Genomic DNA, 17,108 nt, shown 5'->3' on the forward strand with positions numbered 1-17,108 from the left:
CTCTGCGGCTGCCGGGTGGAGCGCTCTGCAGACACGCCGGGGCGGCCTGGGTCTGTGCTGTTCGAGTCGACGTCCCCATCCGTCTGGGTGTCCTACCGACAACCGAAAGTGTGGCACTGAGGTCTCCGACTGTCCTGACTGAACTGTCTGCTTCTCCCTTCAGTTCTGCCAGGTTTGCTTCATGTATTTTGGGGCTCTCTTAACCACACCCAATCTCCTTACCCCTGCTAATGATAATCCAAAACCTCAGGTACTCGGATTACCTTAAGCATTTGATGCTTAAGGACCCTCTCCCCAGACCAGGAGATGGGGCCTCTGGGCCTTCACTCCACCTCTCAGGGTCCGGGACTGCTAACCAGGACGCCTGGTCCATCTCGCACCACCTGTCCTTGCTGTCACACTCCAGCCTGTCTCCTTCCTGTTTCCTGTGCACGTCAGCACTATTCCCACCTCAGGGCTACCTCTCCATGTGCTAGTCCCAAGGCCTAGAAAGCTTCCCCTGCAGGTCCACTTCGCGGGGCCCCCCCATCCTCCTCCAAGGTGAACCAGGGCCCCGCCCCTGCCTACTTTGCTGCCAGAGCGGGAGCAGTTCTCCACCCTCCGGCCTCTCTTGGGCCTCTACACTGCTTTGCGTGTCACGGTCAGAAATGATCTAATGTGCCTGTCTGGTGCCTCTCTCCTGCTGCGGGGCCCCGCTCTGTCTGTCCTGCTCACAGCTCACACCCCGGACACGGTGCAAAAAGATGCCTGACGAGTCCTGGAGCCCGCGTCTTCCACTGTAACCCCTTTGGTGACCTGGAGAAGAAAGGGTGCCTGGCTAGGAAAGATTCAGAAACTCCTAGACCCCATACCCTCAAATCCTCGCCTTCAGTCTCTTCTAAAAACAATCCCACAGGCATGCGGTAAGCCTCTTAGTCCTGGAAAAGCTGGGAGGCCGGGGCTTGGGAAGGACGACACAGGAAGACACCCTCACCCAGAGAACTTTCCAGAAACTGCTAGACCCTCGTGCTGGGTCTGAAACAGCTGACTCAGAGCCATGAGAAAACTGATGCTGACAACTCTCCTCAGAAGAAACTAGTGTGAGCAAGCAGTAGGACAGAATGTAAGGCGAAGTCATTTCTGTGTGCCTTTGAATATGCTGACTCTTCTAGAAATCCTCAACAGATGCCCATGTGAGGTGTGCTCTGCCCCCCACATCCCGCTGGAGAAGGGCTGAGTTTGCTGTCCAGCTGCCTCATGCTGTCGTCCCCCAAAGCGGGAAAAGGTCTGGGGTGCAGTAATCCCCCTTCGAGCCCCACTGCCCCAACCCACACAAGGCCAATGCTGGCTCCACCAACACTTTCCTTGGATACAGCAGCTTGGTGGCCAGGACCTCTTCCGTGTCAAAGCCGTCTGGGGGCTAAGGGAGCAGCTACTCAGGGGTCAGTCTAGAACAATGCCTGGGACTTGAACTCCTCAGACCTGAGGCCTGCAACCCAAGGCTCAGGACGACCCCTACGAGGCCTCGTGGGAGGAGGGGTCTACACACAGGCTTTCGGGACCTGTGCTTCCCGGAGGGGGGGGGGAGTGCGGGGAGCGAGGACAAAAGCCGAGTGCAGAAGCCCCATTTCCTCCTCCGCCTCTTCCCACACTGGAATGCACCTCTGTGAGGATGACAGCTAGGGGACGCTGGGGTCAGCACCCATTTGGGACTCAATGACAAAAGGATCCCCAACTAACTCTGACATAAGGAGGCAATGAAAAAGAACAAAGATAACCTTTTGACTGGTTTCTCTGGCATCGGGACAGTGTGAACGAATGAAACAGGTTCATAAAAGATGGAAGTCTTCCTAGCTCTGTGCGTGTGTGCGTGTGCGCATGCGCGCCCGCTGCAGCCTGGGAAGCAGGCCGGCCTGCAAGAATGGAAGGAGCCGCTCACTGCATGCGTCGGGGGCAGCCCTGCAGCCCTGTGGCCGGGCAGGGGCAGGGGCAGGAGGCAGCCGTCCTCTCCCCAGAGAAGCCGCTGGACTCCCGGGGGAAGCAGCTCGCTCTAGGAGGCGTGTCAGTCCCCATCGCCAAGTACAAAATTGGAGGTGATGTCTAACCCAGGATGGGACTACAGGGGTGGGAAGCTTCTGTTCTTCGTATAAAGGAAGAAATGGTGAAAATTACGATTGTTACATTTATTAAAGATCATCTTCCTCCAAAAAAACACATAGCTCTTGTAAGGCTGCCTAGTGTGGCCTCGAGGGGGACAAAGGTGCCAGTCCAGGGCAGGGGATGGAGTTGGAGACTGTCTCAGAAGCTGACACCGACAGACACACAGGTAGTATGCAGGAGTGAAGGCCGCTGCCTTCCTGACCTCCTGGAAAAGACCAGAAAGCAAGACTGAGTCAGGTAAATTCCTTCCAGGACACACGGGACACCACTGGGCCTGCCTAGGCCTCAGCGACTCCAGTCTGCGCCGACCAGTTACAGTCTGGCCGCTGTGAGCTGAAAAATCAATTAAGAGCGGGACCTGCCGACGCGTCCTTGTTTTCATATAGACTGTGGGCCAATCTGATGCTGTTTATTCTGTGACTGAGGCAACTAGCTCAGAGATTCTCACCAAAAAGGCACAAACTGAGAGAAGAACAGCAGAGGTGGCCCCCAAAGATGTGAAGTTGGGCGGGGGTGGAATGAGGGTCAGAGCCCGTCAGGAGCTGGGGGATGAGGGAAGCTGTCCAGCCAGGGGGCTCGTTCCAGAATCTTTCTAAGCTTCCTGGTGGGTCTCATAAACAGATTTTAGGCTCGTCAGCGTCCTGGCTCGGAGCTTCAGTCCAGCAGACTTCAGCCAGGCTCAGGGTAAGCACTAAGCTGCTCGCTTTCTCTGGATCGGAGAACTAAATCTGAATGTGGTTTGGTCTTCTGCAAACTGCCTTCTGAAAGCCAGGAAGTCTGATATATAGAGACTTTTTCCTGTTACTGAGTCTTCGATGGCCAGAGAGCTGATGAGACTGAAAGATGATCAGGGCCCTTTATAAGAAATGATTCAGTGAGCCACTATTTATTATGAGGAGCTGGCGCTTACAATCCCCCGAGGGATCAGAATGTGGCAGAGAAGAGACTGGACGTGATGGATGAGACCTGCTGAGTTACATGTGGGCGGTTTCCTGAACTCCAGTGTCGTACAGAACGAGATCCAAGTCTGTTCTGATGCAAAAGCAATGAGTTAACCAAGGAAAAATCTCAGCCCGAGAAGCTGGGGTCGGGTTCTATTCGCCTTGATTTATGCCCTAATTGACCTAAAAACCAAAGTGTACTTTGCCTTGAACATGCCCGATCAGCAGAGAAAGCCAACTACTGATGGGAGCCATTAGCAACCAGCCAGGGTTTTCTCTGCTGAGAGCCCCATGGAGTGAGCCCTGGGTGAGCCCTTAGAGCTGTCCCCAACCGATGCCGACAGTGGCGCCTGCTGGGACTTCTGACAGAACTGGGCATTCCTATCGTTACGAATGCTGAAATTAAACAATTCATGTGTGTATGTCACATGGATGGCCTTTGCCACTGTGCTGTTACATTCATAAACTGCTCCTCCGAGTCCTGGCTCTTTCCCACGGTGACTTCACAACCCATCTCAGGTTCCCTGCCAGAACACTTAACCTCACATTTGCCAATCTGGGGACTGATTGAATTTCTCAGGATTAGAGCCTCCAACCCAAAGTACACAAGAACGGAGAGGCCGGGCCTCAGAGACCAACATCTAGACTGCTCGCAGGTGGAAGGTGAGAGCCCCCAGGGCACTTCCTGCACACGCCTCTTGTGAGGTGGGGACCCACCCGTCTCACCAAGTGGGCATTAGGAGTAAGAGGGCCCCAAAACAGCCACGTGCCTCTGGGAGAGTAGGTGCTGTGCCACGAGCTCTGACATCTAGCCGTCTCAGTTAAAAACTCTCACATTCCCCAATCAGAGACGCCTCTGTAAGTTTTGTTTTCACATCAGGCAGCAGCAGAAGGCCACATGACCTCTTGGATAGATCCGCACGACAGTCACCTATCCTCAGGGCACTGAGAACACCTTGTCCCGTGTGCGTGAAGGCCGAAGGCACAATAACTCACAACACCTGACTCACGAGAAGGTTCCAGGAGCTGCTCCGCCCCTAACCAAAACAGTGATCACCTCCTAATTCTTGCTGTGTCGGCTCTCATGTGAGGGCTGTGCTGCCAGAACACTCTAGAATACGTGCTTCCTGGCTGGACTCTTTATTGTACTTCTGAATACATTACCTTACCCCAAACCCACTTCTACGCAAGGAAGGACTGCCCCCCCATCCAACCCCACGGTAAAGACGTTCTCCACCGCACACCAATTCCTCCCTTGTTAAACCGTGACTTTGACCTCATCTCGGCTGAGCACGACCTCCTCCTTGTATCCCAGGGTTTGGTGGCTCTAACTGAATGTTAATGGCTTTCTGAAGAACTCAGGGTACTGGTGATGTGACACAAGGAATCACTAAAGGTCTGGGATTGTGACGCCCTGGAAGGCTGCCTGGTGTTCCGCACGGCAGGGTGGGGTCCTCTGTTTTCTTGCAAAGAGTCATTGTTCCCTGTCATGAGGATGGGGGACCCTGTCACGAGGTACATAGAGGGCGGAGTTTTCAATCCTGAATGTATGATGATGTTTACCTTTCCCAATTTATCAAACTCCAAACACTCAGGACATTCCTCGTCCTCAGAAGTTCACAATCTTCTCCACCTATTGTCTTCAAAAGCCTTCTTAACACAAAGAGAAAGGGCTCAGGGGTTCCCTCTGGAGTCAAAGAAGAGTCTCCTCTTCCTCCTGCTTTGACTGAAGACAAGCAGTTCACAGCCTAACCACAGTCCAGACACAACCGGCTTGCAAAGCAACTGGCATTGGACACCTTCTCTTCCTACAGATTAAGGAAGTCAGAGCTCCTTGTTTTTCTAAGACAATGAACTTGAAGGCTCAGATTCAGGGAGGGAAGAAAGAAAAAACAGAAGGAAGAAAAAGAGGTCGAATCTGACTTGGAAGGTCCTACCCATTCCTCAATTCCTCTTTGACCCCTTGTGTCTCTCTCAGGAAACAAGATTAGCTTCTTGCATGGGGAAATATTCCCGCAGCTGGAGAAGTCTCGATGTAAAAGGGGCCCTCATCTTCCCTGACTCTTTGGCAGCAGGAATGCTAAAGAGATCCTGGTCTCCTTTTCAGTTATCATCAGCTGCTCATGACCTCGGGTCTGGGTCTGAGGGACCCAGAGGGAAAGGGGCCGGTCTGGGCTGGGACTCCCGGCCTGGAATGCTGGGTGGAGGCGGACTTACCCCTGCCAGTTCTTGCGGAAAAGGAGGAAGCTGGGCTTCAGGAGCGCTGGCTGAAGCGCTAGCGGGGGCAGGAGGCTCTAGGGCATGCTCACCAGCTGACTCGGGGTGACCTGTGCCATGGTGGGGGGCCTCAGCCTCCCCCTGAGGTTCCTCTCCCGAATCCGACAAGTCTTTTTGCTCTGCAGAGGACTGGGAGCAAAAAAGACAATTTTCCTTCAATGTAAATAAAGGCTGCAACATGGGGCAGGGGACGGGCGGGGACCGAAGGGCTAGCGACAGCTCAACCTTCAGCAGCAGCTGCCCAGGACGATGGGCCAAGAAGACCTGTGCAAAGGGAAACGAACATGGACTTGCTGCTGTTTGGCTCTGCAGGGAGCTCTGAGGTGTGCAGGAAGTCTGGACCTTCGTTTTCAAAACTACAAGGCAGCCTACAATGGAGCAACTCTGCTTAGGGGCCGCTCAGTGGGGAAAATCGCTCCTGGTGGCCAAAGGGGCATAGTGCCTCGATCAGGGAGGAACAGGGACAATTACGGCAAATCAGGTTACTAACACATCTTCTCGAAGGTGCTGATGAGGGGAGCTGCCTGCGCACCATTCCTGGCCGCTAGGAGAGGCAGGGAAGCAGGCCTGGGACTACGAGCTGCAGAATGGGTGCCCAGGGTCAAAGGCTTCTCCCTCTGGCTCTCTTCCAGCATTTCAACTTGTTCTGCTTAAATCTGAGACGAAGGAAGCCCTTTCTCATCTCAGTGAGTCAAATGTGGGGTGACCTGACGAGCTGGCAGAGGCACCGAAGAGCTGGTTTTCTATTACTGGGCGGGCAGGTGGGAGTTCGGCTGGAGGAGGGAGCCCCTTGGCCTAGGATGTTCCCAGGCTCACCCCAAGCTCCTCGGGCAGGGGCTTATTTGGAAAACCACTAGGGTCAGAGCTTGCTCCGGAAGTCCTTGTCCTTGAAAGGCATTCCTTGAGGTGGTTCTTGGGCTTCTGGGGACGGGGCCTCCCATGGGCTGAGAGCTCTGAGGCCAACTCTTTTCTTGAGAAATAGGTTACAAGGCTGGTGTCCTGGAACAGATGGGCTCCGGTCCCCAAACCTCTGGCTTGGCACCATCCACGACATGGAGCCGTTTCTCTCACTTTGTGAACTAAATGACCACGGGGCTACCCCGCCTCCCCGCAGAGGCGGCTGCGTTTCTTCTGAGTGTGAAGTGACTGAGACCTCTTTAATAGGGGTGGGGGCTCTTAACCGTGTGCGCCTGTCGGATGAAAGGAACTGCATAAAGAAGATTTAGGAGAACTTCCAAACATCCTTAGGAAAGCAAAAGCAGCACATTAACTCACCCGTACATCTAAAGAGTTGCCGAAATGGGCTTTTCCTATCCAGGGGCGACCCACAGACGCAAACGCCTTCCTTTCCAGGCTGGCCCTCAAACCTGTCCAGGGCACCGAGGCCGGCCCACAGAGCAGCCTGCTGCTACTTTATGGCTAGGGATTCAACACCCGACCAGAGAAAATTAAACCCAGAACGCTGTGGGAAACCGCTTCTCTCTCTAATTGGAACCATGTGGATGTTTTAAAAATCCCTGCTTTTACAACATAAACGTTCGAATGCCCCTGTGGCATGGCGGACTCAAGATGAAGCCTAAATTGGAGGTCAGAAAAGAGATACAAATGCTGTTCCGGCATTTTCTACTTGTGTCCAAATATTTCTGCTGGACAAGAAAAGTAAGCTCTAAAAAACAAGGTATGGCCTGTCATTTTTCATCATGTTAGTTAAAACCAGACATCAAGATTTTAACAGCCTTTGACATCAGCCTAAAATATATGTGGCTGATACAAACAAACAAACAAACAAACAAATAAAACAAAACAAAAACAGGCACGCAGGATATATTTGTTACAGTAAGCTTCGAAGTCTAAACATGTTATACAATGTTTTCGGCATCACCAGACTTTCTGCTCATCGCCGTTTCTGTAACTGCTTTCTTTTTACTAAACTGGCATTATCTTGCCAATGCAACCTCAAAGCTATCCTCCCACAGATTAATAAATCTGGGAGATAAACTAACTGAAAGAAACATTTGGTCATCGTAAACAATAAGACGACCTACAGAAGGTGATTCAACTTCTCTTTCCATTAAAAAAAAACAAACCATCTCCATTCAATACAGTTAGTAAAAAGGTTTCGTTTTTGCCTCTAAAACAAATGCATGTAAAGGCAAGCATTTCACAAAGAGCGCCACCTTGAGGGAGCCTGGGGACACGGAAAGAAGTAAAGACAGTTCCTTAGCTGTCAGTTTAGGCCTTAGGACAGGAGTTCAGACTGCCTGACATCTTCATGAACATGGGACAAGAGGACTGACAACCAGTCCTGAGACAAGTGATGCCACAGGCAAGCAAGAACGCCACACCACCGATATGCTGTCTGCTGCAGAAGCGCAGACCGACAATGGGGTTGACGGAAAATGCTGTGTGGCTTCACCGCCAAACGAAAACGAAAAACGCCTCGGCTGGCAGCTTAATTTTTTTCTTTTCCATTTCAAATCTGTCATGTCAACCACGATTCAGTAGTAACAGCTGGGCCTGTGGTGCGCTCTCCTCTGCGGGGGACGCAGATCCTTTGAAGCACACCCCACGGAGGGTTGGAGACCATTTACTGACCAGGAAATTAACGGCCCCACAGCGGCACTGGGACTTCCTAATCTGTGGATACAGAAGTGGCTCAAAAAGAGCTATAAAGGCCATTTTGGTGACAATCAGGACAATTTAAACATGGATTATATATTGGAGGAAACTTCTGAATGAATGATCATTTTCTTGGGGGTGACAGTGGCACTGGGGCCATGCAGAGGAACGACCCTATTCCTGGGAGACACCTGTGGAGTTATTCAGAGACAAACATCGGAAGGGCACAACCTACAGTCGAGCACTTCCAGCATTTACGACAAAAATATTAACGGTGAAGCCGGGTAAGGATACCCCAAGCGTCCGCAGTACCAGGCTTCTAACTTTTCCAAGGATTTGAAAATTTCAAAATAAAAAGTGGAGGAGAAAAGGAGGGAAAAAAGTTCGTGCGGAAAAAAACGACGGCAGCCCAAACAACCTTTTCCCAAGTCCACTTCTGCAGTGTGAGAAAGGGACGGGCTGATAGAATGAAACTAGGTCTCAAACTCTGTCAGGAACATCGTGGGGGTCTGCTTCCTGAGGATCTGCCCTCCCGTCTTCCTCGAAACGAGAAGCCACGCAGGGGGAAACAAAGCGAGCTGTCTGAGCTACTGCTTACTCCCTCCTCACTCTTGAGCTGTCATAAACAAGAGAGAAAGAAAGATTCCATGTCTATTTGGCCACTATCCACCTGACAGCTCAGAAAGCGGTCCTAAAGGACAGTCGCAAAGGCTCCTCCGGCTTCTGCTGTGTTGTGTGGTTTCCCGCACCTTTTCGGTGATCTCACGACAGAGTGTGGCAGAGGTGGAGAGCTGAACTTCGAAGGGCTGGAGGTCGGTTATCTTTGGAAGCCGACTTAGAGTGGGCTCTGAGCCAGCATTTTGATACGGACCACACCTGCACGTTCCCAGCCACTCTTCTGGTCCAAACCTCGCCGTTCACGTAATTCGCATCAACGTCACACACATAAGTCAGCCCTCAGACTGCAAACAAACGGAACCACCTCGACTGTGAAAACAGTACTGAAACAGGAGTTAGTCATTTTCAAAGCATTTGAAATTCAGCTGAATATTATATTTTAGTTTTTCATCCTGCTGCTTGTCTGAACGTCATCAGGCATAAATAATTATTAATTTCTTTTACTCCTTTTAAATCTGGGGTTGGCAAACTTTTTCTGTAAAAAGCCAGATACTATTTTTGACTCTGTGGGCCATACCGACTCGGCCAAATGACTTCACTCTGCTGTTACACCCTGCAGGTGGCCTCGGCTACAGCGAAAGGGATGGGTGTAGCTGTGCATCAATAAAACTTTATTTACAAAAACAGGCGGTGGTGGCGGGCCTTCGGTCGCTCACCCCTGCTTTAAACTAAAGTGGTTCAAAAGATGATCTCGATTTAACGAATAATCTGAGAAGAGAAATGACTTTTACATCTAAAAGAAATCAAATACAGCCATTTCTAAAAGCTAGAGGAGACGCATCAGCCCTTCACAGCGACTGACCCTCCAAAGGAGGGATTGGGATGGCTGCCTGTGTGTGTCAGGGCCTTGGGGAGAGGAGACAGCAGAGGCTGAGGTATCTTAAAAATACCACCTGGAAAACCAAAACAAAATGAGAAGAACATTTCCTCAGGTTTTGTGATTGTTTCTCCAGCAAAGAGCTAACGATGGGAAAGTTTAATGGGCGAACAAGCCTGATAAATGAGCCTTGCCACCAAGAAGACGCCCCGCGAGAGGGTGTGGGTGGCATTTTCTGGGCAGCGGCTTCTCCCCTCCGCCCCCCACTCGCATGCTCTCTTCCTGGCACAGCACTTGAGCGCTGCCCAGGAAAACTGGGCCACACAGAAGCAGTGACTGGGCTGCCAAGAGTCCCAAATCGCAGCCCCCAACCTCTGAGCAGGCCACCCTGCAGGGGGCCCGAGGACCCACCAGAGTACCTGGCCTGCGGGGCCGCCCTGAGCGGACTCTCAAATGCTGTTCTTATCAACATGATTGCAAATGGACTGCACAGCACACCTACCGGCAGCACTTCGTCACTCTGAAATCTTGCCGTGGGCATTAAATTACACCTGCTGTCCTGGGGCACGGGTTGGAAGGAACCACATAATAGAGTGAGTCCCACTCAAGCTTGGGAGGCGTCGCCACAGAACATCAACTGCCTTTGGACACGACCCCAGCCTTCCACCTTGCCTTGTTGGAGAGGGGTTCAGAACCAGCGACTTTAAGATAAACAACACGCGACGTCGAAAAGCTGCTGTGGCACCAGTCAGGCATCTGACAGGCTGCCAGCTCACCGCTGTGCAGCAGGCAAGATATTTCCAACGAGAGTGTGATCGGGATATCTCAAATCCAAAAGGGGGAAGCGACCAGCAAAGACGCGACGCAAGCCAACTAATAATTACTCTAAACGCATTTGTGCCCAGTTGGTTGGGGCCCCCCAAAATTCCCCTAAAATCTTTCATTAAAGGTGCTGTCCCCCACCCCAACCACCACTGTTCACTTTCCTCTCCTCTCTCCCTGTCCCTCCTCCTCCCCTCCTCTCCCTCCTCCCTTTTCTCTCGCACTCTTCTGTCCTACCAGTTTTCCCAAGGTACAGCAGCATTGCTAGATAGAATCATCGGCAATCAGAAGGAAGCTTTCTACCACCGGTTTTTAAAGCAGGGTCTCTGAGCCTTTTCCATACACACCCATCTCAACCTCTCACCACGGGAACCGGAAGCCATCGGCCCTTTTTCCTCCAAGCTCAACGTAAGGCTTAAAGGGCAGACGCATCCTTGGCCATGTGACCCGGGGAGACCCCAGGGAGAAAACGAATGTGACGAGAGAACGCACGGGCCCCTTACCTTTTGTCCTTTATCCTTCTGAAACACAAAGACAGGTGGAGCAATGGCAGGCTTTTCTGCAAAAAGAAAAATTGGTGTTTTTTCCCCCAACACTACATTCATGCAGTAAACAAAGCTATATTTGTTTGTAATAAGTTAAAAACAAAAAACAAACCCAATATGAAAATAGTAACTCCAACGAATATCAAAGTGCTCACAAAACAGTTTCATGACGTGGAGGCGTGAGGTGTTCAGTTTGTGACAATGCGACACGCAACAGTTGGGTACGTGTGCTCTTCTGTGTGCATTTACGCATCAATAAAAAGGCTTCAAGATTCACTTAGAACAGGCCATGTCACTGATCAAGGGAGAGTGGTGGGGAGGGCATCCGAGGTGGCTGCTATTCAGTGCCCACTAACTGTGGCTTTGTAGAAACTCGGCACAGAGAAGTCAGATCTTTATGTGGCATCTCTCCAATTTCAAATGTTGGAGACCAGTTTAGGCTTTTTATCTTTTTCAAATCTGCAGGCCACTTGAGGCCAGAGGGCCACCAGCTTGCAACCTCTGGCCACACAGCTCATGCTCTTTGGAGAGCTCACCCTGGATGAGTGAGCCCAACACTCCCCACCGCCGCTAGTGAGCTCTGTGAATGAAAAAAGAACTTCTGGAGCTGCCAAAGTCTGAGAGTTCATCTTGCATGGCTGCTGCTGCTGAAGAAACTGGGATGTCCTGTCATGTGACGGGACCAGGGCAATGCCCCTGTTGTTAGTGGGCAACACCATCTGTCTCCTAACCAGGGGCAGCCCGGGGGGGCCCCTGCCGCCAGCCAGAAGACTCTGGGTGCGGGCCGCCCTGACGCACGGGGAGGTCCGCACTGCCCTGGGCCTGGGCACGGCGGCTCTTGGCGCACACGTGAGCCCTGTGGGGTGTGTGCGAGGTCGCCTTCAGCCTTCAAGGGCAGAAAGTGAATGGGAAGCCAGGGGAGTCATGAATTCGGGGGGCACCCACTCACTGGGGGATGATCAACCAGGAAGCTGCCTCGCACAGTGCTGCCCCAGCAGGACTGCTACGCTGGGCGGGAGCACAGTTCACGGCTCAGGTGGGGAGCGGCTCTGGGTGTCAGGGAAACGTCCCTGAGAATGCGTGACTGTGCTGAGTCTCAAGAGCCCGCGGGGAGAGCGGCAGGAGTGAAGGCACGAAGCCTGCGTGTGATGGTCGCCATGTGGAGGACTTGGGACGAGCTGTGAAAGGGGCAGGGGGAGCGCGGTGCTTGGTTTAGGTTTAAAAATACATTAGCTTGTGGACGGGGGCCATGCGGGGAGACGGGTTAGGAGGCAACAGTAATTACCCATAATAAAGATGGGGTGGAGATGAGGTTTGAGGGAGAAAAGGGACAAGACTGAGGTGAACAACGGACCCTATCCCACTACCCACCCCCCCAAAACTCCCGCTCTTCGGAGAAGCAGGACAGTCGCCAGTCCTGACTGTGATGCAAGTGGCCCACTGACAGCGCCCATCCCCTGCGCCGCACCACAGCCGGCCAGGCTCACCACCATGGCCCTCACCACGTGCGGCGAACACAGTGAATGACGTGCACGACTGAAGGGCTGACGGAAGAGCAGAAAGGCTGCCGGCGAGGCCGCCCTGCTTCCTGCAGCCGCCATCTCCAAGCAGCTGCGTGACTGCTGCCCGACAAACCAGGGTGGGTGAGGGAGTGAGTGAGCGAGTGAAGGAACGAGCCTAAGCCAGGGAATAAAGGACAGCCGAGGAACGCGGGAGAGACTCGGGACAGCAGCAGCTTCTCCACCCATGTCTGCCACAGGGCACCTCGAGACCTTCTGGCCTGGCCCTTTACTCCATGAGCCCAGCACTGGGGCTGCGGGTCCAGGCCCGAGCCTCACCTCCGCGCTGACTCCTGGCCAGCTGCCAGGTGCTGAGGTGCACGGAAGGAGCCAGAGTTTTGGCAAGCCCACCCCCACCTCCATGGTTCAGATGGAGTCTAGCCCTGGCTCCGGCCTGAGGTGGACAGTACTACGTACCCCCAACCCCAGGGGACACTGTGGCATGTGAGTAAGGCGAGGCCAGTGACCGTGAGTGAATCTTGGGCCCAGGACTTCTGCTGAAGCTACTGGGGAAGGCGAGCTCTCTCTCTGATGGGGCAGCTGAGCTGGTGGGAGGTGACCCTGGGGCTGCCAGCAGCCATGTGTCATCACAAGGGACCCTGGACTAGAGTCCGCCCAAATCTAGAGGGAAGCAGGGCTGGAGACACTGCTGGAGGCCCCGGGTCTGGCAGGCCCTAAGCTAACCCCACCCCCAAGACTTTTCAGATAAGGCAAGAGATGCTGATTTTTTTTTTTTTAAACACCTACAGTACCCTAGGTGGTCTCCCATCCAAGTACTAACCAGGCACGACCCTGCTTAGCTTCCGAGATCAGAGGGAATCGGGCTTGTTCAGGGTGGCACGGGTGCAGACGAGATGCTGATTTTTGCTTAAGGCACTCTGAACTCAATTTCTGTTGTCTCCCACAGCCTCCAGTCTGAGAGGCAGGGCCTCGCCGCTGCAGACGTCATTGGACACACACTATACTATACTCCCTAGGAGAAACCTTGGACTGGCCTCACAGGGTAGCAGAGCTGCTTTCTCTCCTGATAAGCTATGTATTTACGGGTTTACGGCCTGTCTCCCTGACCAAGACATCAACTCCAGGAGATGGCAGACTGCCTGGTTCCCCTCGCTGCTTGTGCTCTGAGGTCAGTACTTGGTGCCCTGCAGGGATTCAACAAATATTTGATGGAGGGATGAACAAGCGGAAGGGCATTGGAGAAAATGACTGCCAGGCTAGGCAGGACGGACAAGACGGAGAGAGAAGCATTTGGATGGTAGAGGAAGAGCTGTCTGATCTGCAGGCACACAGGAGGGGCTGCATCAATTCAGGCAACCGTGGGAGGCCTGGGCTGCCTATGGGCCCCTGGGGCAGGACAAGACAGGACCACGTGCCAGGGTCCGGGCATGAGGTGGGCAAGGTCCTATCTGAAGGAAGAACAATTCTGCATGACAACTGGGCACACTGCTCAGCTAGGGGCAGAGGGAGGCGACGGAAGGGACGTGGGGGTCTGAACTCTGAGAGCAGCAACCCGAGGAACGGGAATGCAGGGTGAGATCTGAGCAGAGCCGCCCTTATTAACTTCCAGCTCCTGTTCCTCGGCCCGCCCCTGCCACCACCATACTTCAGACCTTCCTTCTCTCTCTGCCTCACTCTCAGCCCCTAAGTCCGGCTTCTGCAGAGCAGCCAGAACCACTGGTGTGAAACACATGCTTAAAACTCCGCGATGTCCTCCCCTAGGGTCAGAGCTCCTTCCAACAGGCCACTTCCCACCTGACCATTACTATGGCTGTCTCCTGCACATCCATGCTTGTCACACTTCTGGACTCCTGCCTGGTTTAGTCCCTCTGCCTAGAACACACTCTCATCTTGTTCTGTGATCGACACTTATTCATGTATACATACCTTCTCCTTCAGGAAGCCCCCAGTTTGAACTAGGCTCCGAAAACATGCTACGGCTTATATCCTGCATGGGTCACACTGAGGCTACCTGCCAGCGAGGCCAGCCTGTTCCCTAGTGCGCACCATGTAAGAATCATCCAATAAATGTTTGAACTAAACTCCCTCCGTACTTCTTCACACGTGTAACGCCAGCTGCTGTGTAAGTACGTAAATATTTATTAAGCCCTTATTCTGTGCAAGGCATCATGGGAAAAATAAGAACAGGAAGCTGGGGGCAGAAAACTTTAGGGTATGACATCTAATTAAAGGATGGGTGGGTTTGCATAGATGCTCGTCGTGGGGCTGTTTATCTGCTCGCTGGCAGCATCTACACCTGGGACAAGCTTAGCAAGGGCGAGGCCTGTTGTGTTCATTCACGTGTTGAGCCACACATGGAACGTGTCTACGAGCAGTTACAGAGCGAATGAAATGTCCTATACTGCAAAGGCTACGACCGGGGAGGCAAGGGCTCTGGCGGCCCACCTCGGGTCCCACTGGGACCCCCGCAGAGGGCAGGTTTGGTGGTCGTGACAAACCCAAATGCTGCACTAAAACACAACAATGAACTTGTCAGTTCTCTACTGAAAACACAAAGCACCAGAATCACACACATCTCACTTCTACTCAGCTCAGCAGGGCCAGACTTCCCTGAACTGCAAATTAGCATTCGTATTACAAAATGACAGCACGCGCACCCCCTTCCGAGTAGGACGGCCCCGCACTCAGAGTAGCCACAGATGGTCTTCTGGTTGTCATCGAATAAGCAGCATTTGTTCAGCTAACTGAAACCCAAGTTTGGGGAACAAACGGGACAGAAGCAACGAGGCTTCTGTGACTTGCCTGAATGTTAATCAAAGGCAGACTATTTTGACCCAGATTCTGCCAATCAGGTGTTTTTTTGTCCTGTGAAATGCTCCCTGATCAAACTAGTTTGTAAAAGAACAGTCTGCATGAGCACTGGCGCCACACATCAGCACGGGAAGGGTTAAGGAAACCAGCAGTAAAGGGGCCTGTTAACCAAACGTTCCCCAAGTCATTTGACCAGGGAACCCTCCTCTCCAGAATACCTGTGATGAGGCCTGAGAATTGTGTTCTGTGGGTAACTGTGGCCCACAATGGTGTGTGAAGTGGCTGGGATTCAGAGCCCCCAAGTCACCTCCAACAGCCCCCCCCCCAGTGGCACTGTCTGGGACACATCAAGTGCTCTGGCCTGGCCTCACCACTGCTTTCCAAGGTGCTACATGCCAAATCCAAGAAGGCTACTGCTCGATCCAAACCCTCCTCATTCCCACACTCTGGACAGCACCCAGCCCAAACCCAACTGTGACGCCAGATGACAATCACACACCCTAGCTGGGAAAAGTCCCAGCTTCCTCAGCTCTCCTGCCCCTCTGTGCAAACTATGCGTGTGGCGGGGGTGGGGTAAGACACTGGCCAGAAGCTGAAGGAGCAGCTGATGATGTCCTGGCCCACAGAGCCAGCCCCCTCCCGTCCCCTGCCACCATCCACTGGACTGTTGAGGTTCAGATACAAAGTAGGGCAGCCTGGCTGTGATCCCCAAGGACGAGGCCTGTGTCCTGGATCTGGTCTTTGCAGTCTTGGTGATGAGCACGGGCAGGTAGGCCTGGGCGCGGAAAGCTGCAGATCTGCTCTCGTGTCAAACCTCTGCTGGAAGTCTGGGTCCCCTCTGCACACACGCCATATCACCCCTGCTGAGGGGCCCTGCTCCCAGAGGCATTGCCGACATGGCTGTGACTGTCAACGTGCTCTGTCCAGCCAGCTGAGCCCAGGACCCATGCCCCCAGGTGCACCTGTTGCTTCGTTCATACTCAATCATAACATTCACGTGGCAACCACACCTTTAAGCCATGCCATATACCCAAGTGCACATTGAGGACCAGGCAAGGTACTGGCTTCTAGGGCGTGGTGGTGACACAGAGACTTGTCCCCTGCCTGCCAGGCCTCGACATCAGGCTTTAGTTGAATGTTACAACACAACGGATGCACGGAAGGGACACAGAGCACAGAGCTGGGGTACTCGATCCGGAGAGCCCGCGGAAAAGGAGTGAACTGGGGCAAACTTCTCGGAGGAAGTGCGACTTAAGTGGCAAGATGAGCAGCATTTAACCAGGTGACCAGGAACAGATATGAATGAGGCAGCAGAGTGCAAGGCGCACTGGGGGGAACTGGAAGGTCAAGGTGGCACCAGTGGACTCCAGACTCTTGAGGACAGATGGGAAAACAGATTGCTCTGGCCGGGGGCAACAGGAGTAGAGCGCACCCCCTCCCTCGGCTGGGTCTGAGGGCTGTGCATTCATACCTGAGTGATCCAGGTTGCCGGCACCAATGGCACTCAGGCAGTTCTTTTCCTGAGGTAACGAGCCAAAGATGGCTCAAAAGAAGGCCCCCGAGACACAGACCATTCTCCCCGGAGGAAGCGCAGGTCTCTCAGTGGGAGGGTGGTCTCCAAGGAGGCGGTCCCTTCTTCTAAGCAGAAACTACCAACCTGGGGCCCCGGGACCTAGAAAAGGCCTCAACTGGCTCGGGTGCGAGCACAGGAGGGTCTAAAAGCCCCACGCTGACGGCATGCCCATCATTTGGAGTGCCACGCCGTCGTCAGGGAGAGGGCCCCTCAACTGCCTCCTCCAATATGGGCAAGGACGGTGGAGAAGAGGAGTTTGAAACAGCCCCACTTGAGGGAATGAAAAGAGTGCGCTTCCCAGTACCACCCGTACAGCAGGCCAGACACGGGGCTCGAGGGTTTTCTGTCTTTTCTCCTCAGAGACTT

At 53.2% G+C, this 17,108-nt stretch overlaps 1 protein-coding gene across 11 annotated transcripts in view; it reads right to left on the bottom strand.

Annotated features, from left to right (window-relative positions):
- RANBP3 (RAN binding protein 3) overlaps positions 1–17,108 on the bottom strand; it is a 52,844-nt gene that overhangs the window by 23,488 nt on the left and 12,248 nt on the right. For 6 of the 11 annotated variants that reach the window (XM_039878474.1, XM_039878472.1, XM_039878473.1 and 3 more), the window contains exons 2-3: positions 10,797–10,852; positions 5,298–5,486 (exon numbers count right to left, since the gene is read on the bottom strand). In XM_039878474.1, the coding sequence (XP_039734408.1) occupies positions 5,298–5,486; positions 10,797–10,852 (245 nt within the window). Of the gene's footprint in view, positions 1–4,643; positions 4,715–5,297; positions 5,487–10,796; positions 10,853–17,108 lie in introns of those variants that run through there. The other 5 variants (XM_039878480.1, XM_039878477.1, XM_039878483.1 and 2 more) reach the window with 2 other exon arrangements.

Source organism: Pteropus medius, unplaced genomic scaffold (assembly GCF_902729225.1).
Source record: "Pteropus medius unplaced genomic scaffold, Ma_sr-lr_union100, whole genome shotgun sequence".
NCBI lineage: Eukaryota > Metazoa > Chordata > Mammalia > Chiroptera > Pteropodidae > Pteropus > Pteropus medius.